The sequence below is a fragment of the Nymphalis io genome, chromosome 6 (genome assembly GCF_905147045.1).
Source record: "Nymphalis io chromosome 6, ilAglIoxx1.1, whole genome shotgun sequence".
Lineage (NCBI taxonomy): Eukaryota > Metazoa > Arthropoda > Insecta > Lepidoptera > Nymphalidae > Nymphalis > Nymphalis io.
In genome coordinates this window covers 8,535,979-8,563,865 of record NC_065893.1, presented here as the reverse complement: position 1 = coordinate 8,563,865, position 27,887 = coordinate 8,535,979, and the positions used below count along the sequence as shown (strand labels likewise).

The 27,887-nt window shown below is 30.9% G+C and overlaps 1 protein-coding gene across 9 annotated transcripts; it reads right to left on the bottom strand.

Annotated features, from left to right (window-relative positions):
- Nucleotides 1-537: 537 nt before the first annotated feature.
- Nucleotides 538-27,293, bottom strand: LOC126768986 (guanine nucleotide-binding protein G(q) subunit alpha). 9 transcript variants are annotated; one of them, XM_050487514.1, is made up of 10 exons: nucleotides 25,719-26,015; nucleotides 25,049-25,252; nucleotides 20,553-20,737; nucleotides 19,781-19,935; nucleotides 18,750-18,878; nucleotides 18,206-18,334; nucleotides 14,009-14,138; nucleotides 12,493-12,646; nucleotides 11,467-11,574; nucleotides 538-3,209 (listed from the first exon to the last, which is right to left on the bottom strand). In XM_050487514.1, exons 2-10 carry the CDS (start codon nucleotides 25,164-25,166, stop codon nucleotides 3,127-3,129), a joined length of 1,191 nt encoding a protein of 396 aa, XP_050343471.1. In that variant the 5' UTR covers nucleotides 25,167-25,252; nucleotides 25,719-26,015; the 3' UTR covers nucleotides 538-3,126. The 9 variants fall into 9 exon arrangements, with proteins under 9 accessions (XP_050343471.1, XP_050343465.1, XP_050343466.1 ...); XM_050487508.1 differs by lacking the exon at nucleotides 18,206-18,334 and having other exon boundaries at nucleotides 25,719-26,014; XM_050487509.1 differs by lacking the exon at nucleotides 18,750-18,878 and having other exon boundaries at nucleotides 25,719-26,014.
- Between the last annotated feature and the right edge of the window lie 594 nt (nucleotides 27,294-27,887).

Below are 27,887 nucleotides of genomic sequence, written 5' to 3'. Positions count from 1 at the left end.
GATAGAAAACAAGGCGCATCAAATTTGGATTTGAGTGAAGATGCATCTGCATCTTTGTTTATTACACTACGTATAAAGCTTTTACCTCATTAGACAGGTCACGAATGGTTTTATCCTACTAGGAATAAGTGCAAGTCTTATCTTTATCATATCTATTGTATCTTAGATCCCTAGAGGACGATGGCGCTGTAAGGTCATACTTAATATTTCTTCATCTAAAATTGTTATTGGCCATTAAAAAAAAGTTTGAGGGCCAATATAATCTACGTGGAAAGAGGAGACGGGGCCCGATTTGGGCCCTTGTTACCTAACTCTAGCACGCCAATACTTGGCTCGATTTGAAAAATACAGGTTACATATCAACTTGACACGAGTTTAAATATGTAACTCGTGATTGTTTAATAATATTTGTATAATATATAACATACAGCATGAATACCATAATATATGAATAATTCATACTCTTAAAAACGTAACGAAACTAATAATTTTTAGGGTTTTACAAAAAGTTCATTTTAAAAAATAAAACAATGCGCATAGCTGAAAAAAATTATATTTTATGAGAAATTATAATTTACAATATTACATACAGGCATCCATCTTCAGTCGAAACTTAAGCTAAAATTCTCACAATCTCACACAAAAGGTAAAGCAACGTTAGACTATAATATAGTTTTTGCAATTGTAATAGTCATTTCCCAATCGTAAAAACGAAAATCAGGTAAGAATACCGTGAAAACGCGTAATTCAGTCCATTCCTAAGGAAGATATTAATGTAAGACATCGCGTCAAGCGCGACCGCGTCATACATCCGTCGACTACATACAAGTTACACATCTACTCGTCATAAAGGCAGTTTTGGTACAGGAAACACTGTGATCGTTATATAACATATATGTTATGGAATAAATTATATTTACTTACTGTGTGAATGTTGTCACATACGTTCATTCGTAATAAAACTTCGTCGAATATGGCTTACTAAGGCTCGAAAGTGTATAAAATATTTTCATAACCAGATTTTTTAAAAACTCGATTCGGCTTAAATATTCTAAGTTTAACTATGCTGGCCTTACCACATGAATAAATGAATTCTCAGGTATAACTCACTATGAGCACTTAATTCAAATAGGTATTTAAAATAATTAAATGCTTTAAAATATACAAATTCAAGATTGTCAGAATTACTAAATAAGTGAACTAGTCACTATACAATTCTTAATGAATTCATATCACGCATTCACAAAAACTATCGAGTATTTCAACCACCTCGACTAGTGGCTTATTTCGTATTAAATAAAATAAACGATTATAAAAATAAATATATTCAAAATTAATAGTATCAAAATGACGTGAAATTTGTTAAAAAAATATTAAATAGCGTCAGTGCGTTTCTATTATTATTTAATTTTTTTCTATTTTCGATAAATGTAAAAAATTACATAGATCCGATATTTGGTCAGTCTGGATGTACGCGCGCGGCCGAAGCTCGCTCCGAGTCGCCCCGCGATGTCCCATACTGTACAAGCGCCAGGCTAATCAACATAACTTAGATATTGCTATACAATTGCATCAAACGAAACGTAGTCATATGTACAATGCGAACACAGATACTGCATGAATAACATCAATAAAAATTACACAATAATTCAAGTTTTTGTGCGATTAGTTCCAATGTTAAACTTTCGAGCATTACAGACAGCTGTAACTTACGAGCTTACAGTTTTGCTATTGACAGTGTCCATCGCAGTTCGACTCTCGAACGGTATTAGAGGAAACGAAGGTTACAACAACGAATAAGTTAATTCAATAAGTTATATCTTTAAAACAGAAACTTTGTTTCTAACTATAAATAAATGTAACTAAAAATATAACACAAAGCAACACACACAAGCGTATAATAAAATACTATAACATCTGCACAACAATCTAAGGTGCGACTTGCTTCGCGCTCGTGCGATATAACGCCGTAAGACGCGCCAATAGCAAAACTTGCCATTGAACTGTCAGCTCAATTCACTCCGCACGTGTAGACCAAAATGTACAATATATTACATTTTCGTGGTAAAAATTCTTACGCAAAAAACTTCGGCACCGCTTTTTACAATTCATATTGCGTTTCTATGTGTCTTGGGTTTTCTAGTAAAAAAAGTTATACAAATGCTTCAAAAATATCCTTACACAACTAACGTAGTAACCACTATCAGACGTAAGTTTAGTGAAATGGAATTGTTGTTCACGGCAACGTAAGGAAGAAACCGAATACATCGGGGCATGCGTACACGAAGTCTACACATAAAGTAAACATTTTGTATCAAGTCGATTCGTGTAGAAAAACAACATTTTAACACATACATAAAAAGTTTAAATAATAACATATAACATGTATCAATTAACAAAATTCAATGTACAAAAGTAACGCAATGTTTTTTTAAAATACAATCAATGTATATAAATGATAATAATATAAACTTTCAAGCGAAACAGAAGAGATAAAATGCAATCGTCGTCGCGCTCAGTCGTCGCCGCATGCGACTCCATTATTTAAATAAATACCTAATAGTAACGCGGGAGGGAGGGGCGCGGGGTGCGGGGCGCGGGGCCTCCCGCTCGACGAGTCGTCTCCCGTCTCCATTCACGAGGATGATAAAAACTCGCCTAAGTTGTTTGGACTAGTTTGTTCAAATCCATTCGTCTGGACATAATAAATGTATACTTATGTAGAAAGATATAATGGCAACAAACTTTACAAAAAATCTAAAACAATGACTAAAAGCGATCCGTGGCGAGGCCGAGACCCGCCGCGACTTTAAAATGCACAATTTAATATTCACCGATACAGACACATACATAAGTTGTGAATAACTTCATCATAAAAAACTTGTCAAAAAACCTAACGCGCACTGAGGCGACCCTTTCTCACGGTGAGGATCGAGAAACGCGGATCGTCCGAACTGGTGCTAATATTTGATTAAATGACTTACGATCTAATCTTAGTTTCATGTAATCAGTTTAGATGATTAAGTTCGTCCTCAGTTCGTAAATTTACACAGTCGGTCGTGAAGTGTTGATGTTTATTTACGGTTACACACAATCACAGATTTGTGTCAGGAGCTTCGGTGTCACTTAGACGAGGTTGTACTCCTTTAGGTTGGACTGCAGTATTGTATCTTTGACTGCGGCGAATACAAACCGAATGTTTTCAGTGTCTGAAATCATATAACAAAAGTTTCATTAAAATTATTACTTTAGCAAACGAAAAACTTTCGACTTAAAAAAGCTCTTTTTTTATTTAAAAAATAAACTGTATTTTGTCGAATAGAAAGAATATATATTTTTTAAATGTTTAACGCTCAAAATTACTGCATTTTCAATAACACATAATTCAAGTATTTAACGATTAGTAAATATTTTTCTTAAATGAAAGCTGTTTACGTTTTATCGACATAACCTTAGATAGATAGATTACAAGATCATTTTTTAATATATATTACGTGTATATCATAATCTTAAGCTACGTTTTAAATTAAATGTTAGTAAAATATATTTTGAATTATTTTTTTTTTTCCTTTATTTTACCTGGGAGTTTAGTTACCAGATTGACTATGTCACCCCCGTACAAGCAAAACACATAATAATTATACTATATCAAAAAAACTTAACACCTAATTAACTTAACATTACTTCAATAATATAATACATCCATAATCTTTTCTTTTCTATATAAGGTATTATTGAAAATGAGCAAGTATTCTATATATACATTTTCAATAATAGCTTAGCTTCGTTTGATGATGGTACCGCAAGCCAACTATTACATATATCCACATTATATGATTTTATTAAACGGGGCCGAAACGACGCATTCCGCGCACATTCCATCAATCGGTGATAAACATCATCCATGCAGTTACATTGTACGCATTTATAGGTGTTGGTTTTGCCCATCATAAAATTAAATTTGTTTGACGGAATATGACCGGAACGAAGTCTCATAAATGTTACAATATTTTTTCTGCTACTTTTAATTTTTTGAAACCATGGGCAATGAGTAAGTTCACATACAATTGTCTTGTACCATATACCTTTATGTCGCGATCGTTCATCAAAATATTCCTGCCAGTTTTATTACATGTTTTCTTGAATTTATTTAAAATTTCACTATGCAAAGGTATGCACTGATAAGGAATTCCTTCATGAATAATAATATGACAATGATTCCGAAATTGCAATCAGCTCACTATGCATTATAGATATATCTGCCTTAATTTTAAATTTAATTCTTATATCTGCCTGAGGGTCAAAGATTGCTGCACCTGAACCGAATGTATCCTTAGATCCGTCGGTAAACATTTTGTAAAACGACTTATATTTGTTATCTAGAAGTGTCCGACAGCTATTTAACATGTCTGATTTCTTACACAGTGTTTTTGACATCGCTATTCCTTCTACTACTGGTAATATATTATTAGATAAGTCTATACCACTGACCCATGTATGGAGAGAATGACATGGTAATTTTTTATTTGACATAACAGAATAATGGCATAAATTTCTGTAGACTGTAACGAGCAGAGGAAGTTTTTTTATTTCTCCAATAATAATTACTACACATATCGTTTAGATCTTTTAAAACATTTACAGTTACGTTATTTTCGACAGACCTAGACTTTGTCCAATTTACTTAGGTGACACTTATATCTTATATCCGATATCGTATAAGAAACTACCATAATCAAGTCTGCTACGGATAATTGAAATATAAAGTTGACGTAGGTGTATTGGATGAATCCCCCATTTACTACCCCAGCTAACACTTTAAAAATCTTTAAAAATTTAAGAGTTTTGTCTCTAATTTCATTATTGTGCCTACCCCCATTTTAAGCTTCTATCTAACCACAATTCCAAATATTTAACACTATCGACTTCTTGTAAACGAAAATTATTGTTTAAGAGTTGGACTGCCGTGTTACTTCTAGACCTGCATTTACTAAAGATGCAAACTTTGGTTTTTCGTTGAGATATACTTAATCCAATTTCTTTTATGAGATTACAAAATACATCTAACGCATTTTGAATATCGTTTGCCGCCACATTGACTATTTTATTTGAACTATATATAACAAAATCGTTTGCATATTGCGAGATGAATACTTGTGAAATCTCTCGACAAATTCTTCTGGTAGCCACGTTAAACAATAACGGAGATAAAGGATCACCTTGTGGTAAGCCTACTGCTGAAGTGCGGGTTAATTTTTGACTGTTACCAAATTGAATATTTAAAATTCTTTCACGAAGATATTCCCATAGATATCGACACAGAAAAGCTCCAACATCGGCATCATCAACAAGGTTCAATAGCTTTGCGACATTGACATTGTTATAGGCATTATCTATATCGATGAAGCAACCAACTGTCGCGAAACCTTTAGGAAATCCGATTTGAATGCGAGTTATTAGTCTGACCAAATTATCATAACAAGAACGCGACTTACTAAAGCCTACTGTTTCATATGAAAAACAATCGTTCTTTTCAAGGTACCAATCTAATCTACGGGTCATTATAGTATGTAATATTTTACAGACACAAGATATTAGTGCAATAGGTCTCCACCCGGATACTGATCTGTTATCCCTTCCCGGTTTCGGTACAGGAACTATTGTAACTTTTCTCCATTGCTTAGGGATGAAACTTTCTGATAAAAACCGGTTATATAAAGTGACAAGTATATTCTTACCAGAATGGGGCAAATTATAAATCATTGAATAAGCTATGCCGTCTTGCCCTGGTGTTGTATCTGATCGTTTTAAACAATTATTTAATTCCTGTACCGTAACCGGAGTTTTAAGCTTCACATTATCGGACTTAAATATTGGGCGATTCGGTGATACAAAATCTGGTACTAAGCTTCGTAGTAAACTTTCTGCAATTTCGTTACGTATAACATTCTGAGTGGATTTGTAGCCCTTGATCCATTTCATACGAATCCACATCTCACAATATGAAGTTTCCTCATTAATATTATCACAAAAATTCTGCCACGATTTGTATCTACCACGTCTAATATCTTTTTGTGTCTGTCCTATCTTTTCTTGCAGACTATTAAGATTGTTAGGAGTGGGATTTCTTCTAAATTCTGCTAAGGCTAAGCGTCTCTTAGCCACTGACCACGAATATGTTGTGACCAAAAAGGTTTTGGCTTAAAATTACTAGATCTTGCTGGATTTTCAAAAATTTTCGTGTATGGAATTACTTCTTCTGCAGCTGCATTGACTATGGCTATGAACTTGTTATATGCAAGTTGACTGTTGCTAGGAATTGAACACTCAAGTAGGGGCTTTTTGATGACTTCTCTATATAATGTCCAATTTGCTTTTTTAAAATTTCTTCGCTTCCTAACTGTGTAACCTAAGTTTATATCTAGTTTAATCTTTATCATTAAATGGTCACTTCCTTGGCTTTCATTCAAAACATTCCACATTAATTTAATAGCTATGTCTTCAGATACTAATGATATATCAGGAGTTGTTCTCTGAACCAGACCATTGACTATTTTTATGCGAGTGTCACTGCCATTATTCAGAGAAACACTATTACTCTCTAATAGTGCATCAAAAATCTGACAGCCTCGTGTATCATGTTTCCTGGACCAATTACGATAATGCCCATTAAAATCTCCTGCAATTATAGTCTTGTTATTAAACTTAGAAAAAAATGCATTCCAGCCTTGAAGAAAAAAAAGAAACAGAAAACCCCCTAACAGTTAACACCTCTTGTGTTAACTGTTAGGGGGCAATATATAGATACTATATTTTCAATGTCACCGCAATTAAATATTTTAACATATTTATATTCAATTCCTGAGTTCGAAATATTTAAATATTTTTATTGAGCTTTTATAGACCAATGTGTTATTATAGCTACACCTCCAAATCCGTCTCTGCGATCTGATCTAAAAATATTATACCCACTTAAATGACAATAGCTGTCCGGATCTAACCAAGTCTCACTGATTAAGGCAATATGGATTTTTTTCCTGATTTAATATTAGTTCGTTTTAATATTAATCTTTGGTCGTAGACTTTGAGCATTCCATTGGAGTATGTTTATAGATTGTGGAATATTGTTCCTATCCATATTGGCTTAAGAATCTTAAACATGGCCACTCCGATATTAATCTCACTATAGTCGATAATACAGCTTCATAAATTATACTTAAGCATTATTTAATATTTTCTTCCCACGTCAAACCACTATTTAATATTTTATCTTTTAGCATTTTTAGTACTGATTTCCATTCAACAAATCCTCGCTCATCTTTGTATGTATTCCCTTTTTTTCCATATCCTTGTTCTTCACTGCGTACTGTTTCTGTTTCTGAATATCTATCTTCCACTGTCTCCAAATTTTTAAATTCCATTATTTCCATATTATCATCGTTTTCGACGTTTGCTTTTCCGGCCTTCCTTAGTTTTTTCTTTTTTGGGTTTTTTATTTTGTTTTTGATGACTTCAGCGTATGATCTTGTGAGATTTTCATCTACGGTAGATTCTTTTAAACAATTAACTGTAGACGAATCGTAAGCTTTATTAATTGTTGGAAATGCTTGCTGTAAAATAACAGGTGCTGGAAGGGGGCTGGGTGGAACATAAATAGTTAGTGCTTTTTGTATATACAATTTAACTCTGCCATTAGCTCTCGAACTCGTTTTTCTTTAATATAAATGGGACATATTCTGGTCATAGCCATGTAATTACCGCCACAGTTATTACAAATAAATGAAGATCGCTCACAATTTTGATGGTTGTCACCACATTTCGGGCAAACAATTTTGTTAGACGGACAAATTTTGATCGTATGTCCGTATCTCCAGCATCGAGAACATTGCGTAACAGGGAATACATAGGTTACTATTACTGTGGTGTCGAACATCTTAATTTTTGATGGTAACGATGACCCTTTAAAACATATTCTCATAGCCTCGCTATTCTCCCATCTTCCATCCGAGCTATTTCTGCGTTTTAACCTCTTTACTCCCATAATCGGTATACTACTATATAAACTTTCTAAAATTTCTTCATCAGTACGGTCTAAATCTATGTCTTTTATCACTCCATACGTATGATTTATTTCCATAGTTTTATATATCCTATATCCATTTTCATTAAAGAATTTGTTAATTATTAATTCCTCAGCACTATCTTTTTTGTCAAACTGAATCAACACTTTAAATGAGTTTATGTATTTAACACGAACAACATTCTGTATGTTCTCTGATTTCAAAATCTTAGCCAGTTTAAATTGTTTTGGAATTGGTTCAGTGGATGTAATGCAAACTTCAATCTGGTCCTCTGGTATTCTTTCCCAGTCATTAAAGTCCCCGTCACGAGCAAACCTTTTACCTTTCCTCTGTACGGTAAACCAAACTTCTCTATTAGCCTCCTTGTTTCTTTTATTTGGTCTTCTATCGTTGTCGTGCATCTCACGGTTCCTAATCTCTCCACCTTCCCCTGAATACTCAAAGCAATCACTCCTATCAATTTGCATTATATGTTCCGTCTCAACCTGTATATTGGATCCATTAGTAGTCATATTTATCTATTATAGTCGAACAAAACACTCAACATTGTCAACAACGTTACGACGCGGTGTCGAGCGCAGTGGTGATTAAACCGGTTTTGCAATCCGACAATAACGCGTCTACAATCAGCAAGCGTATTTGCGCGACTATCTTCAAAATGTTATTATCACGTGTCATATTTAGATTTCATAATAACATATGATTAGTTAATATACAAACAAAAACACAAAAGCTAAACAAATCTTTCGGTACCATTCAAGCAAATAACAATAATCAAGTTTTTTACTCAACACCAACCAATTAAATAACTGAGGGTTTTCAAATGACAAATTATAAAAAAGGTAAAAAAAATAAATAAATAAAACAAATACAAAAATTAATATATTTATTGCAAATATATAACTATAACGAAATTACGCTAAATTAAATTCCTTAAGCGCTGTCTGCATTATAGTATCCTTTACGGCACAAAACACTAATTTGATGTTTTCAGTGTCTTTAAAAATTTCCAAAGCAGCATGCAAAAAATAAAAATAAATAGAAGTAAATAGTGGAAAGGCGGATAATATGGAAATAAACATTGAAATAAAAGTGGGTATGCCAAATATATCTACTGAAGAACAGTCATTTAATGATTTAAATGACTGTTCTTCAGTTCTTTTTTTTTCTTTTGCAATAAATTTTCTTATAAACAGTATAGTTGTAAAAACTGCAAAATATAACATTTTGTATATTTAAACTTAACTTTATATTACATAATAGCGTTCAATATATTTTTGGAGAATATGTCAACTTTTCGATTTGGCGTTATTGAAAAAAAAAAGCAACAAAACATTATTATTTTATTTAAAAAAATATATTATTTCAATTACTTATTGGAATGTGTAAAATCTGCTTTTTAAACTATTCTTAATACCAAACAAAACTAACAATTTACAAAGCAGATGTGCTCATTGAATATCTAAAAATAAATCAACATCTGCATGCAAAGCGCACCAATTTAAAACGAAGTGCTTATAGTTTGTTAAATCGAATACAAACTCGAGTTCTGTTTAAAATAAATCGATCATTACCTTTCGGATGGAATTTTGATATGAAGATATTTTTTACACATTAGATTCATTCTCCATGTAAACGAATATTATGTTTTGTATATTTAGTTATAAACTGTCATCAAGCCGAGTTTTATTAATATCGATAGTGCCCAAGTAATCAAAGAAATTAATAATCATTGAATTTGAATTGATTAAAAAAAATAGATGTTTATATATATATTTTTAAATAAAAATATTTATTTATAAATATAAATAAACACCTTTATTTCATATAAAATTTAAATCATAGCGAAAAAGCACTACCAACCAAGCATCAAAACCTTACTAAAAAAAACGAACAATAGCTAAAAGCACCAAATAGAGAGCTAAAATATAAAAAGATACATGTCTGATAAAAGATGCAAGCAAAACGAGAAAACATGCACACAAAAAAATTACTACTTACTAACCTCATTTCCTCTTAGACATTTATATTACAGGCCCATCGTTGTTGTTAGAGATTATTACATTTTTCAGTAAATCAATGTAGAGTAGTACATCATTATTTAATTTTATACTTATAAAACTCTATTGAAACTTGCAATGTTCAAGGAACATAACGTATAAAATGTTTTGAAACATTTGAGAAACATTGATGTGAAAGAAATGATAAGCTAAAAATTTGTAAATATATAACATGCTTATAAATAATATATGCAGTAATTTTGAGTCGATTCAACAGTATTAAGATATAGTAGGCGATTTTAATTGTCTTCAAATATAAATAATATCGATTAAATATATATAACAGTCTTTTGATTGAGGAGGCAAAATTTTGTTATAATAAGCCAAGATATATTATTATAAATGCCAACTTTAATGCATGCTAGGGAAGACAGAACATATCCTTAAAAATTGTTCGGTGTTGACAAAAACAAAACTTTAATAGTTTTATTAGGAGTAAAGATGTTTCAAATAAGAGTAATATATATATATATATATGTATATATAAATTATTTGATAATATATATATTACTCGTATTTATCAAATAATTTAAAATAATTAACGTCCACACCATTTAACCTTTAATAAGATTTAAATCATTGACGTATTGAATTCCCTAAAGGAAGTTGATTTCAATAGCAGGAAAAGTATATAATATAATACATGATAAAAAAAATTTGACATTTGACCATGATTTGACTTAACGTTATCGGTCGAGGTCTAAATAATCTGTGGTATCCTTTATGGCTTCACGTAAAAAATGACTTGTATGTCAACAAAGTTGTTATCGTAACTTAAAAAGTAAAATAAAAGCAATTAATTGGAATATAATAATAGTAATATAATAGACATATTAGCAAATCGCATGAAATATGTATATCAGGTTTTTATCTCTACTCCTGTTTACTGGTGGTAGGGCTTTGTGCAAGCTCGTCTGGGTAGGTACCACCCACTCATCAGATATTCTACCGCAAAACAGCAATACTTGATATTGTTGTGTTCCGGTTTGAAGGGTGAGTGAGCCAGTGTAATTGCGGGCACAGGGGACATAAAATCTTAGTTCCCAAGGTTGGTGGCGCATTGGCTATAAGCGATGGTTGACATTTCTTACAATGCCAATGTCTAAGGGCGTTTGGTGACCACTTACCATTAGGTGGCCCATATGCTCGTCCACCTTCCTATTCTATAAAAAAAAAAATTGTCGATTATACTGTAGTCTATCAGTGCGCACTAACTTATTTTATTTTCATTATCAATTAGGGGATTCCCCGTTCAGTTTTTTATGAATACATACTAATATCGTTACGTTGCGAATTCCGTCGGGGCTAATCTGTATTGTACTCACCAGTCGCACAAGTGAAGTGAGAGTAGATGATCTTCTCCGCGTCGGGGTTTAGATCAACGAACATTCGCAAGATGAACTCGCGAGCGGTACTGGCGTCACGTTGCGGACCTAAGTTCCATAACTAGCTATACTGCGTGAAGTACACACTAAAATAGTTCTCATTGGTTGAATTACGTTTAAAATTATTTTAAGAATTCACTTGTTATGCCACAATCATTGATACCGAGAAATGCGTTTAGTGCCCGATAACACTATATTATATACTGTGATTTAAGGTCTGAGAGACTGAAGAATAATTATTATAAAAACGCATACATATCACTCTCTGTACCTTAAACGTAAAATACCGCGTGCGATGTTAAAAACAATCTCGATTTCAGTTGTTTTTTACAGAAATGTACTCAAGATACATTTTTAGGAATATTCAAATACACACGTCTTATTGACAACCAATGAAAACTATATTTAATTTATAATGTTTTAGCATTTTACTTATAAATGTATATACTTTTTTAGCTTCCAATCTACTGTCACAGAAAACCTTAGCTTACAAAACACGTGCAGTTTGAAGAAGACGATTGCGGTCAAACTACAATACGTAATCATTCTTCAAACTGTTTATTTTAATATCTAGCGCACTTTGTATGTCAACCTGTGGCTGTCGTAAAATGCGAATAGCACTGTCTATCTGGATCCGGATTCTCCTTAAGATACTTCTGAAGTATATATTCTCGCGCTGGAACCGGATCACATTTCGGTCCTAATTAAAATCAATGGGAAAAAAGCAGTTATGTTACATATTACTTTTTCCACGTGCATTTTCCGGGACAAAATGTAAATTACGTTACCTTCAGGCTCATAAACTTATTCTGCAAAATTGATCAGTTGACAAATAGTGAAGCAGAAAACTAAGTTAACGTTAAAATTACTGTTGTATATTTTTAGAGTACTGTTACAGAATTATATTATTCTGATTATCTTATTTTATATTTGATATAATAAAAATATATCAATTGTAAAACTTACCGTCGTACTCCGGGAAGTAGTCTACAAGATGCGAGTACATGATCTTCTCTTCTAACAAATCCTTTTTGTTAAGAAACAGAATGACTGATGAGTGCTGGAACCACGGATACGTGATGATCGTCTTAAACAAAGCCTTTGATTCTTCCATTCGATTCTGTAAGTTGAAATATATTTTATCACTTTTTTATAATAAAATAGGTAGGCGGAGGGACAAACGAGCTACCCAATGGCAAGTGATCATGAACGCCCATGGATATTGAGGCTCTATGAAATATTAACTATTTCTTACATCGCCGATGCGCCACCTGGGGAACTAAGATGCCATGCCCCTTGTGAGTGTACAGACACTGGCTCACTCACCCTTCAAACCGGAACACAACAATACTCAGTATTGTTTGCTGTATGGCGGTAGAATATATGATGAGTGGGTGGTACCTACCCAGACGGGCTAACAAAAAACCCTCCCACAAAGCAATACATCTTTATCATATTTAGTTTAGATTATTATAATAATAATGTCCTGCTGACCGCGATGATGATGATGATGATCGATTTCCAAACACGATGGCCAGGAGATTAGCTAACTGCGCAGACCGAAGAGAGGTCAGGTGCAGGACCAACGGCTTTTCCGAAGAACGAGAGTATAAACAGTGCAAGTTTCCAAATTTTGATAGTTTCTCAAAAAATCCAAGTAACAAGAACCTCGGAATCTACATCCTTGAAAGGTAGCCAATAGAACGAAGTAGTGATAAAAAGAAAATATTTATCTATATATACGTATGTAAGTTATATAAAGGCACGTTCATTCAGAGACACCGATGACATCCAATTTAATTTTTTTTTATCTGTAATTTCATTAGTCTACTCACTATTTAAATATCGAAAAAGTGCTATAAAAACCGATAGTAGGTTGTATATTGACAGATAATTTAATGGTTCCACCTGAAACGAGCTGCACAAAGCTCTTCCAAGCACTTTACTGCTTAAAAACAGTGACAGCTAAATAGCTCGTCACTGTTTTTAAGCAATAAAGTGCTTGAAATTTTCTCACACTCGCATATTCGTCAAGAATTGTTTTTAGATTTATATATATATTTATAAAATAGGAAGCATATGGGCCACCTGATGTTAAGTGGTCACCAAACATCCTTAGACATTGGCATTGTAAGAAATATCAACCATCGCTTACATAGCCAATGCGCCACCAACCTTGGGAACTAAGATTTTATGTCCCTTGTGCCTGTAATTACACTGGCTCACTCACTGCGGTTGAATATCTGATGAGTGGGTGGTACCTGCCCAGACGAGCTTGTACAAATACCTATCACCCATATGGTCTTACTTACAAACGCTTTAGTCAGTTGAACAATGCTCTCTTATTTCATTCAAAGCCAAATCAATGATGATAGAAAGAAAAGAAAGCAGTGTTTTACTAAAGACATAAGTATGGCCGTTAATCTATAAAGTATTAATTGGTTTATGTAATTAAATATAATATAAGTAGTGATGAACTTACCTCGTTTTCAGACTCGAATAAAATTTGATCATATTCACTAAGAGCTACTAAGAAGATGATGGAAGTGACGTTTTCGAAGCAATGAATCCACTTTCTTCTCTCGGACCTCTGGCCTCCAACATCAACCATTCTGTTTCATATAACACGTTTATTAGGATTACGGAATATAATAATAAATATACATAGATATAAAACTAAATAAATCCGAGTATTTGACTTATTTGGTTAAAACAAATGTGTAAAATGTTTTTATTATTTCATTTTCTTTATCTCACACAACCCGATTTTTGTAATAAGCACATTTTGCGCATGACCAGTAATGTCCGACCGAACCTGCGGCTTCGGCTGTAACCACCTTCGACCCATTTTGACCGAAGCCGAAGGTTTGTAATTAGCGCCAAATTTGAACGAACTGCTACGAATGCGCGCAGGCCGGGTACCACTGATTTGCGTCGGCCGGCCGTTGTCGAAATTGCCCAACTGCCCAAGTAAATAAAAACAAAATAAGTTCGTTCGCGCATTTGATTATCTATCTTGAGAAGGCTAAGTTCAAATATTCTGTAGCGAACTTTCACTTAATGTGATCTAATGATAAGTTAAATGATTGCAATTAGTTTTTGGTAAAATACTGACGGTTAATTTTCTTTTATTTGCTCAATTTTTCAAAAAAAGTGCATTTAATCGAACAAGCCAAATTGAAAGAGTATTTGCTACTACTATTATCTACTTAAGACCACTTGAGAAAAACTGAAACTCGTCCGAAAGTCTAAAACTCGTTAAGATTTGATATATATGTAATACATATACCATATATGTATTATGAAAACTTAACAAAAAAATATTTAATTGACTTCTAGTCAGTCTTGAATTTAATTTTTTAGAATTATTAAAACTACGCCTTCGACATCGGTCAAAAATCGATCTTTGGTCGGATACTACACACAGTATTCGTTAAATTATCGTAAGAAATAATATAGTTAAACATATTGTAATATATAGTTCTTATTGCATTCGAAAATGTTCGATATTTTTTTTTCTAATATTTGAAAAACACGCTATATTAATTACGTACACATTATATAAATTGCATTAAAAAAACATTTATTTACACAGAAAAAGATCACAATAGAAATAAAAAAAATAAATTAACTAACGTAAGCAATATTTTATTCTAGCTCTAATAAACATGCAATTGTTACTACCTCAAAAAAGCATTAAGAACATACCTTTTGAAATTGCATAATATAATCATTTTATTGCTGCTTAAAGTTATTTGGATGAAAAAAAAGATTGAATTTTAAAAGGTTGAGGTTTAATCATAGTGATAATGTGTGGGTTTGTGGATTTTTTATCCGTTAATGAATATTAGTATATAAGAAAGTGTTAAATAAAATTAAATAACACTGTAATTACAGTTATACTTATGAACGTAAACGTAAGAAATAGCAATATTTATGTTAAGTAACAAAAAAAGATAATTTATAACAGAAGCTTCAATGATAATAATTTCGTATATATATTTCATATTCAAATATATTTTTATATTGATATATATGAAACTCATCAAATATTTGTTCAGCAATCTATTCAATATATTTGAAAAAAAAAATACCTAATACGTAATTTCGACGATTTTCCTTTGAACCTGCTACTTTGAAGATATCCCGCATCGGTTGAACGTTCGAAGAACCAGTGACTAATGAAACTATGAAAGTGCACGATAGGCAGTTTAATTAAATTAAAAAAAAAAAAAAACGAAAAAAAAAATACACAGAAACTCTTTGATACCTCCTTAAAGTCCTAGACATATTTGATCATTTTTAATAAACATAAAATTATAATCGAATATTTATCACAATAGCAAAGTACAGTCACAATATTCGCTACACTGTTTTGTTTGTGTGAACGCTTCGAAATGTATTCGACGGATACTTGAATTATTATTATTAATATTCGATTTCCCGTCAATATTTCCTTGTAAGGCACAAGGAAATATTGACGGGAAATCGATCGAATGAACGTGAACGTAATGAACAGCAAACATGCCACAGTCGTTGAATTATATTGTTGATATTATAAATATGGTCATTTATATATAAATATGTAAATATGTTATTTTAATTTATTCGTTCTCCTATTTATGATTTCGTAACGACAACATTATTTTACATTCTTCACGAATTTATAATATTATTAGATTCCGAGTCAAGAGGTTAACATAGAAATATATGTGGCAACCATTCTTTACTAATAATTTAATCGAGTGTTTTAGATTTCAACTTCTGAGGAAAATGCTAATCCAGTACCATATAAAGATGCTGAAGTACTAAAAAAAGGATAATAAATATTAAAAAGTAAAATTTAATAAACTTATTTTGTTTTAATTAAATCATGAAAATTATTTATCTCCCAAAACAGGGAATGCAGTTACTATGGCAACATTATACGCACACATTAACAAACTATCTCTGTCTCAATCGCGGTTTCACGGCCCCTTGGTCTATTTGTTTCTCTATCTACACTTTTTAAGGTTTTTTTATTTTATTTTCATAATTATCCGATTATAATTTTAAAATACGCAGTATAAAGTTAACCGTGTTATCTTTTTTATATATCTCTAAGACTTTAAGGGCGTATTGTTTTAATATGTGAAAAATGTTAAAAAAATTTAATTTAAATTGAGATAAAAAATAAGATTTTAGTAACAGAAGCCTCGTTAAAATATATAATCATTTTATATTATTTCTTTTGCACAGCATGAGTTTTAAGAATAAATGGTTCATTAGTCACTTTGCTCAGCAAAATATTATTCCTATGTTATATTTTCGTCGCACTATTCGTTTATTTGTCATCGTCATGATATGAATCGCAAATATATTGGATAACAAAACGATAATTCGATATCATTGAAGTTTTAAATAGTAAAAACTTTACTAATATTACTATAAAACAATATTATATATACTAAAGGTATAGATTCGTTTATTTGTCATCGTCATGATATGAATCGCAAATATATTGGATAACAAAACGATAATTCGATATCATTGAAGTTTTAAATAGTAAAAACTTTACTAATATTACTATAAAACAATATTATATATACTAAAGGTATAGGTAGGTTAGTTATACTGGTTCATACACAAAAATACTACGTATTGCGGTTGAATATTTGATGAGTCGGTGGTACCTACGCGGACGGCCTTGCAGAAAGCTTTACAATCAAGTTAATTTGTTATTATTGTGCTATATATAGCGATCTTTAAATACGTGGTATCGTTGTCTTTTTCTACAGAAGGTATGTGTTTAGAGTTGGAAGATAGTGTGAGAGTTGGTAGGTTCGAGTAGATCATGTTTATGTCAAAATAAATTAAGAAGAAAAAATACTTTGATTAATTACAACGCATATAACATGTTATTATAAGTTGTATTATAAAGCCAAGCCATGCATTTTACTATAAGAAAGGCGAGCAAAAGGAACATCTGATTCATAGTAATATTGTGGCCACCTCTTACAATAGACATTGGAATGTAAGCCCGATACTAGTAATGGTAGTTGTGGGTTCGGGGTTTATATATCTCGTTGCTGGGATTACACTCACTCGTCCACTTATTTATCATATCATTATCGTCAAATAGTGCCCAAACTAGCTAGGCCTGGGCACTTTTTACTAAAAAAACAAACATGCAACATACACGCACACAGGTTCACATGAAATAACAGTTTTTGTGTCCATATACTTCATGGATTAATTAAAATGAGCAACAACGAGGCGTGTAGATTTTTCAGCATTAAAATACTAAAAAAAGGTTTGTGAGATAACTGTCGCTACAATTACAATTTGCACAATATACAAAATACCATAACCATCACATATATACACATAGGTACTCACGTCTTTATATAGCAGTGTTTCATTACTTTGGTGAAACAAATTTTCAAAAAGCCAAACTAACTACAAACCTGAAGGGCTTCAATTCATACATTAGCGTGTCCATTTTATACTAAGCAAGTTAATAAAATTCAAGACCCGATTAATTTAATCCAATCCAATCCAAAGCCGATCCGATAAAAAAATGTATTATCCGTCGATCTGCATTAAAATTAGTGCAGAGAATTTTATTTGTGGTAATATCAGTGGTTAAGTTAGGGAATGGTCTAGCGTTGCTAAGGATTGTGACTTTATCGCGACATACCTAAATATGATTCCATCAAGATCGAAAGGATACTCAAGAATGCCCGTAGTGGGCTGTCGAGCTCGTAGAATGTCCTGCTCTGTCGGTAGGTAGTCGGCACTCTCAATTCTTGCCAAATCACTTAAATAACTGCAAATTCATGCAACCTATTGCATCCATACGAACTTTTCATGTAACTTCTTTGGTTATAAAGTAATGATGCGAATTGTTTTCAGAGCCATATTTCAAATTCTCAAACTACTTCTGTAAATTCCATAGATGATAATTGTGCTTATATTGTTTATAATGAGGCGACCTCCAGATGCGATCCGAAAGTAACTTGACCACGATAGTTGCGGTAAAGACGATATCGATATGCGAAGCGGAAAAAAATGATACGACCATTAAGAAAACAATTCGCACCATATATAAAGCCCTGCAAAAAAAACGCACAAATAACACAAATGTACCCATCGAAATGTAAACATGCGAGACCCAATGACACAGAAACATGCAGTTTATAGGCGAAGCATGCATAAGTTGAACATTTTTTAGACTCGTTTACCTAAATCTTATCTCTTCCAAGTCAAATGGGTACTCAATGATACCCGTCGTGGGCACTCTCACGCGTAGAATGTCTTGTTCGGTCGGTAAGTAATTTGGTGCCGCGACGCGGTCAATCTCCTGTAAATAGCTATAGGAAATTCGTTCTTTCAATTTCCATGAAATGTAACCAATGTGAATAACATTAAAATTGACTTTTGCGACAGTCGCGAGTTTGATTTTCTATGCAGTATACATTTATTTTTATTTATTACTATGGTTTTAATTGTTTAAATGATTATTATAATTGGTGAATCTATTTATGTATTTGATATTCTGGTGGTGAATAAAAACACACCAGATCATTCCTAAAAATACGTATTTTCTCGAATAGTTAACATTAAATACGTTATTAGTATTTTTTCTTCTTTTTTTTCTTCACTTAGCCATTGTACACGTTTTGATGATAAATTAGTTTTAATGACTTTTCCATGTACAATAAAATATACCCCCTTTTCTGACCTTAGGCACATTTAATTCTAAATTTAAAACACAATAGAAATGGTAATTTTCAGTCTGAAATAAACATTATACTGGAATAACTTATGCGTTTATGTTTGTTATTTGTATTTAAATTATGATGCAATCTGTTATTATTTTGGAAACAAATAAGACTTTAACACAAGCTGTAAATACGTATAACTATGATTAAAAGGGGAGAACACTTTAAACACGATTCGAGTTCTTTAAATAGGTAAATAGCACACTAAATAAAAATATCCGGCTCATATACTTACAACAAATTTGATATAAGTGACGTATTTTTTATGTTATTCCCGGTAATGCTCTCATACTAAACATGATTATGTTTCTGCTGATAAAAATGCCCAAACAGAGATAATTAATTGCATAACAGATTAAATTATTAATCATTTCGTAATTATTAATATCATTAAATTATCTGCGTGATATTTAATTTAATTGTTGATTTTTTTAACGAATTATTCAAGAGCTTATCTTTAGGTATATATAGGAATACGCAATTCGACTTACTATTTGGCTGAATCAGTGAGCTGGTACTCTCGCCTGCGATCGTAGCACTCTTGTATACCCGAATCAGCCCAAAGGCCCTTTATGGCCTCAACGTAGGGACTTTCAAACGTTGTAACGCTTTCATAGTCGATTGAAGATATCAACTCCGCTTTTTCCTGAAAAAACATAACGCTATAATTAAAAGTTTGTTTTAAAATGTAAGGCAATGTTTCGAATTACTTTAATTAGATTATTGTACTAAGGTAGCGCTCATTTTTTTCTCTATAGTAATAATACTTGATTACTGACTAAATGAAGCGTGTCTAAACTCGAAAGCAATAAAATACTTAGATTAGTTATATTTCTTAGAAAAAAAGAATAAAAATATTATATATAATATTTTAATTATTATAAAAATATAATAATTAAAATATTATATTCATATTTGTCCGTTGTTTTATAGGTAATGTAGTTTGAGGACTAATTACTCGCCAGCTAGCTCAGGCTTCCTATATAAAGCGAGTCAAAAAGCGAATTTGTAACTGACAAAGGCTTTAGATTATGGACCGGAATTTGTAGCTCTAACTACACTATTCTACTTTAAGTCATATAATCAAAAAATTCTTTTTGAAAATACTTTTAGATTTATGAATTTCATAAAAGTTTAAGTCTTACGCATTACTTTAGCTTATTGATATTTTAAATAATTAAATATATATTGCAGTTAATTTTTTATTCACTTACAAAGCGTTTTTAATTGATATTCTCTCGATGTTTCGGATGAAATATTTACCTCATTGGACGAATTTCCATATTGTATTTTGAGTAGATCCATGGCGCGTATCATACTCTGCATCGCCATGAAGATGTTCTGGTAGACGAGCTTGATGAAGCCACGTTTGTCATCGTCGCTGTATCCCGACCCGTGAATAATTCTCATCTGCTTGATGAATGTTGACTTTCCGGACTCACCAGTGCCTTTGAATGATGCATATACTGTAGTATTAAGTTCTATGGAAAATGATTTTTGGGTAACATTATAGATATTTAATGTTTTCAATATAAAAAAGCAAAATTTAAAGCTAACCTTAAACAATAGTTATCTCAATGTAACTGGTACTATGGTATTTTAGGACGCAAAATTTCAATGGAATCCTCACCTGTCGTCCTAGGGAGATTCATTTTCACAGCATACGCTGTTAAGAAAAGTCAGACAACTGATGCTGATACTGTTCGATAAGTTTACTTTGCATTCATAGTCATCGTCTCATAGTATTCTACTTTGGAGTTAGGCTAGATATTGAAACTGTTTTTATTCTAAAAGTTTATTTACAAAGGTTTATTTATAATCTTGGAGCTCGAGACTTCTTTCGGGATGTTTTTAACGAAGCAGGAATACTTTTGTGTCATAATATATTTACAATAATATTACGTACATTCACATATTCAAGGTATTCGTATTTATAATAAAACTCCACAAATATTTATAATGTTGCCAATTAATAAATTTCAATCTTTTTTCGAAAAAACACTAATGAATAAACTTTATTGATGATGTCCTCCTGACCGATTGCGGTCAATTTCGAGGGAGATTAGCCAACTGCGTGGGACATATTATAGTGCACAAGTGTGTGCGCAAACAAAGGTGCACACTATTTTCTCACTCATAATCCGATGGGACGGCAAACCGACACGATCGAAAAGAGTTTATGTGCAGGACAAACGACTTTACGTGCTTCCGAGGCACGGGAGTGTACACACTTTCAATTTCCAGACTCCGGGCTGCTACTGAGAATCTTTACCAGAAAACTCACGAATATTTTATCACTTCGACCTGGGGTTTGTATCCAGCACCTCGGGATCTGCAGACTTATATTTATCTAGCCACAAGACCAACGAGGCAGTCTAGATGAGTTAGTACTTGTTACCTTCAATGCAGGATATATATAAATGTAATTATATTTGAGTGATATAACTTTGTATTATGAAATGTTGGAAAATAGTAACTACTGAATTTCTGAGTAAAATCTTACTTGAATAAAGTATATTTTGATCGTCAAGTTTTTTTTTTAAATTTAATGTTAAGTGGTTTCCATTGCCCATAGACATTGGCGTTATAAGGAATACTAACTATTCCTTAACATATCCAATGTGCCACAAACCTTGGAAACACAGAAGATATGTCCCTTGTGCCTGTAAATACACTGAGTCTTTCACGCTTAATTTGGAACACAAATATACTAAGTAGAGCCTGCACTTACCTAGATGGGTTTGCACTAAGCCCAACCACTGAGCAAAGTTTAAAACAGAAATTAAGAAATGTTCACATTTGTTATTTACTGTTACATTAAAAGTGTTAACATTACTAAGACTTTTATTATTAATTTTTTTTTTGTTCCAAGGGCTTGGTTTTTTTAAGAAAGATGGTTCAGTTCTCATTATTAATCTTAGCCTGAGACGTCAATACTCTTGTTATATTGTTTTAGAATTGAAAATATGTAACAATATGAATCATTAGACGACAAAAACATTTCAATATAGTAATATGTAGATATATATTGATATTAGCATTTAAGTTTTCAAAGATGTATATACATATGTTCATATATATATATATATATATATATATATATCTGATACTATGTATTGTTTTTTTAGCTATTGCCAGTATCCATATATAGATATAATAGAATAATAATAATAACTATATGGTGACATAATTTTGAGTAATGTTTTATTTGATAGGTAAAAATTCTGATTTTAGTTGATAATGATTATATAATTAATTCTTAGTCTGTTCATGATTATGATACTTTTATAAAGTAACAATCATTAAATGTTGTCTATTAATTAGTCAATTCAAATGATTTTGTAATAAATTTTCAAGATACTTCTAATAAAACATAAAACAATTAAATTAAATTCACTACAGATGAAAAGTTAAGATATATATTAAGTAAAAAAAAAAGTTAAAACATTTATTCCACAGTTTTTTTATTTTTAAATTTTGAATTCGGCAATTTAATTATTTAAACTTATAAAATAAATAATTTAATTTTATGAAATATTTACAATTCCCTTGAATATTTAAAAAACTATTTTTAAATAACATACAATGCTAAATACTCACATTAATGCATTTATAGCATTAATACATTGCTTAAAATGTTCTCGTTTTTTTAACTATATTTAAATGAAACTAATTAATAGTTTAAGGCTTACATTTAGTTGATTTTTTTACTAATAGTTTTGTTGGTTTTATGAAAATAATGTGATATGTTAATAGTACACGCCGAGACCACTAATCACTGAGAGAACATTTGCATTATGAATGAACAAAATGTATTTCTTGATTGTGACATAATTTTTAAATAAAAAAGTTTTTTTATGACTAAAATGGTAATAATTAATATACTGACAACTTCATGCTATATACTATTTACTTTGAGAAAGAAATAGAATTATAATAAAAATATGCTAATATTCAATATGCCTGAACCTTGTAAAATAGTTCATCTGTCCTATTAAGATACTATATTTCTGTATTATGGCTGAACTATAACAAGTTATATTGATGATTTTGGACATTTTTCATACACTGTTGAAGTTTGTAGTTTCCTTCCCCAACCAAATTATGTCATGACTATTTTAATATCTTATACTTGCCATATTTCACAACTGAGAATTTCCTTACAATCATGTATATGTAATTTATTTTTGTGCTCTATAAGATTTACTTACTATTTATTACCATATCTTGTTTAAATATGATAATTTATAGTAAATTGTACATTCATTTTTAAATCTTTGCATATTAAAAAGTTAGTTAAATAAAAATGACTCTTTCTATACTTTGTCTTGCTATTAGAAAGTCAATAGATCTCTAAAATTTGATTATCATCACTAACAGGTTATTTTTATACTATTATATATATATTTTTGTTCATTTCAAATTTTATTTAGATCATAAAAAGTATACCATACTTCGTTTTTTTGTGTTGAATACAAACATGTAACTTATGGTACTTTTACTTTCTATATTCTATAGTACCAATAATAAAATATATGGCGACTACCATCCTTAAAAATTGTGTAATTAGTGATTTACCTTTTATCAGATTTTATCATTATATCTTGTAGGATATATATGTATTGTTTATGTGTAAAATTATCATTATAACTGTTTTTTTTTTAATATAATTTAATTTATGATTAATAATTTTAAGGAAAGTAATGTTATGTAAAGTTTTTACCATTAACATCTACTGTTAAAATTATATTTTCTCACAGTCTTAAATAGGTATGAAATAGGTATCAGTTACAAGAGAAACATTCCAATAAGAATAAGCTTGACTACAGAAATAGACTTTGTATTTTACACCCATACTTTATCATACTTGTCTATTATATTATCACATAAAGCGGTAAGTTCATATGTTTTTGATAATTTTTAAATTAATAGAAAGTTTAAGGTGGGAATACCAATGTTTTTCTACTAATTTTATTGTGTCGGTAAAAATGTGAATTAATGGCGGAGCAACAAGGCATAAGTAAAAAACCAACAACGGATGCTGTTAACATTTTAACTTATGAACTTTTTTATTAGATTACCGTATTAATATTTTGACAATCAATAAGCAAGTTTAAAGCTTTTATATTGAACAAAGATTTTGAATTCGACTTTGATTAAAAGAATATCTTTGAATGTTCAATTGGTTTAGGTATAGATTTTATTTTGAAATAAATTCATATCTGTCATTTAGTGTATGTAATATTTCTGTTGGGTTTAACATATATTTTGTTACATTTGTTGTTCACAATCATCGAATCATAACTTTTTCATATTTAGCATTTAAAAATAATGTTGATTTATTTTTTTGTATATTTGGCATTGGCAGAAATTGCAATCTAGTTAATTAACACACAAAACAAAATAGTACCTAATAAAATCATTTATCTGTTGATGCATTATTAAATCAAAATGACATCAAAATAGATTTATCTACCTTATATAGGTTATAAAAAAATATGATTATACAAATCTTATAAAGATTTAAAATAAAATATATGTAATATAATATATGTAAATATAATTAAAAACATTAATAATTATATATATGGTTAGAGTATATATATAACCATAATTAATTTATAGGATTATAATATATCATTTGTAATTTCAATGGTATTTTGAAGTTTAAGACTTACTAAAGCTGAAATCCCAAGATATTTTATTTTAAATATTTTTTTTTATTTGACAGTTTATATATATAAAGTATTGATATTTACCAAGCAAAAGCAATTTGAGTTCTCTTCTGGCATCGCGTTTATCCTTTCGGAGTTGCCGCTCAATTTCTTGATTGATTCTTTTTTGTTCTTTTGCTTCTTCTGACATGCAGCACTCCATGTTTCTTCAGGGCGGAGGGCCGAAGATTGTCCTCGCGCGCGGATCCCTATCCTTTCGGCAGGCCTATCAACCGAGGCACACCACTCCTAAAAAATATACATTATTACACGCACAGCATCACGAATCTTTTCCGCCACAACGTTCACAAAACCACAAACTTGACAGCACGTGAACAATCATTCGATATAAAATCTAATATATCCTAAAATCGACAATCCGGTCACTGGGTGTGGTGACTTATGATCAGTCATATACATATACGCTTCTGTCAACTGCCGACATAAACACTTTGAAATCCGTTTATATACGAGCGTCGAACCTTGTGAAGCAATCATATAATCTCATTAATGTAACTAGATTCAAGAAACCTATGGCTATTTCCCGCACGTGTGTAATAATATAATTAATAATGTGAGCAAACAGCGAATTGATGATACCTAGGCAATCTACTGATAACTAGAACGGCCTGTGTCTAGGTTACGATACGATTTGTCATGACTCTCTGATTGAGATAAAACACTTTTTAAAGCCATTTACTTTCGCTTTACGTACCCGAGTATATATCCATAGGGCACGATCAAATCTTTCACTTCGAATTATTGCACTAACCACGATTTTATTCACTCGAGTCATACAACGTCCGCCTCTCTCAATATGGCGCTGGGAGATTTTAGGCGAAGTATCTACTGCGCGTGCGTCGTGCTAGTATCAGCAAATAAAAAATAGTGAACCGTAATTCGATCAAGCTATGCAAAAGTTGAAAAAAGAAAAATTAAATTCTTTTTAGTGGAGTTCTTTAGTCGAATATAAAAATAGGATTTTTAATTTTCATGCTCATCAAATTTTACTGACAGTCATCCATCTGTCAGGGAATTCAATAATTGTCATTTAAAAATTTCAATCTCAATCAAACATAAGTATTCTAAGTTCTTTTTCGTATGTATAGGTGATTAGGTAACTAATTACTTAGGTAACACATAGGTTTGATAGATATTAAATTTATTAATTTATAGGTAACTTTTATGTGTGTTGAGAATTGACACGAATCGCTTCGTATATAGATATTTTTGACGTAATATAGTTACTTTTGTAATGTTTCCTTACAGAAAATATTTAGTTTAGCTTAAAACAAATACATTTATAAATATATTAAACATATTTTTTAAAAGATTAAATACATTTTTGCTAAATATTGCGTATGGCAGTATTATAATAACTGTCACTATGACTCGAGCTGCCAAGTTACAGCTATTCTACCAAAGCAGTTAGGTACTAGTTACCAATATCATAATATTTTTGCAATTGTATATCATATTAAGACTACGTAGTGCTTATTTTTCATATTAACATTTTTAAACAAAACAGGAAATTTTTGATTATATTTAAACTGAATAAAGGATATTGGAAATAAGATTAACCTTGTAAACTACCCACCACGTAAAATTTGGTCCGTAATTAATTTTAAATATATATTTTTTTACAAAATTAACAATAAATAATTATTTCTTGTAGATTGTATGATAATGTGTAACGTATTTTATGGATATTTTCTAATAAATATTGTGTGTACTTCTTATTACTTTTTATACACTATTTAGCTATTAGTATATTGTAAAAACAGAAATATTTCCTTGCATATTTTATTTCATTAACCTATTAAAGAAAAATTATTTTAAATGTAACATATATCGATGAAAAAACTGCTTTTTACGACTAAAAGGTATTTAAACATGTCACTCACTTTCTTATAATAAAATATGTACTTTCATAAAATAAATAAAATGTTTTTAAATCAAGGAATGAGTTACGATATATAAGCATCATAATGGAATCATATAATGTATATACAAATGTACATGCTGTATTTGAGTTCTACTCCATGTTCACTAATGTGGAGGAAGGTTTTATTCTAAAATTTAACAGAAAATAATAACAGGAAATATGTATAGGACATCTAATAGGTACTTAGTGAAACTTACCTATTGCTTATTATTTATTTGCCTTAACTAAACTAACACTATGTCCAAAAATATTTTTGTGATAGTCAATATATATTATTAAAGTTGAAGATACATTTCGTTCCTTATTGTCATACTTCATGCTTGTGACTGGGAAACCTTTTGATTTAAACTTTGTTATATATGTAGCATAATACGGCAGTGGATTTAAGTAATAGAGTATCTATTTCAGAAGCTATATAAGTGAGGCCATGGTACTAAGAACTAGGTAACTCTCGCAATGTCGCATGCTTGTCCTAGACCAAGATTAACCTTGCATTATGGTTATTGGCGAAAAACGAGCATGCCAAGGCCGATGTTGTTCAGTAATTTTTATTCAAAAACTTTTGAAATATTTTCCTTAAATCCTTTTTGACCTGATTTTTTTTACGTTAAATTGAAAACATCTTTATAGTCCAGACATTTAAGACATAAAACGGGGCTTTCACTACGAAAGGTCATTTAGAGTTCAAATTTAGTAGAATAGGATATGTCTAGTGTTCTGATTAATATTCCAAGTTTCCGAGCACCGCCATCTTGAAAAAACGTTATCACAAACCAATTTTCGAAAATCTCTACTGCGCCATCTACACTATAAATAGTTTACTGCAACTACAATATGATTAATAGTGTAATTTGTACCTCTGCCAAAGTAGCCATTAGTTCACATAATCATCAGTAAAATTATTTTATTAGTATTATTAACAAAATGTAAATGTAATCA

Bases quoted from the DNA above. Each gene is read 5' to 3' on its own strand.
- LOC126768986 (XM_050487514.1), bottom strand. From the start codon at position 25,166: ATGGAGTGCTGCATGTCAGAAGAAGCAAAAGAACAAAAAAGAATCAAT. The intron at 19,936-20,552 runs GTAAATATTTCA...ATGTTTTTTCAG, and splicing joins ATGGAAATTCGTCCAATGAG to GAAAAAGCGGAGTTGATATC. The intron at 11,575-12,492 runs GTAAGTTTTACA...TATGGAACTTAG, and splicing joins CTACTTCCCGGAGTACGACG to GTCCGCAACGTGACGCCAGT.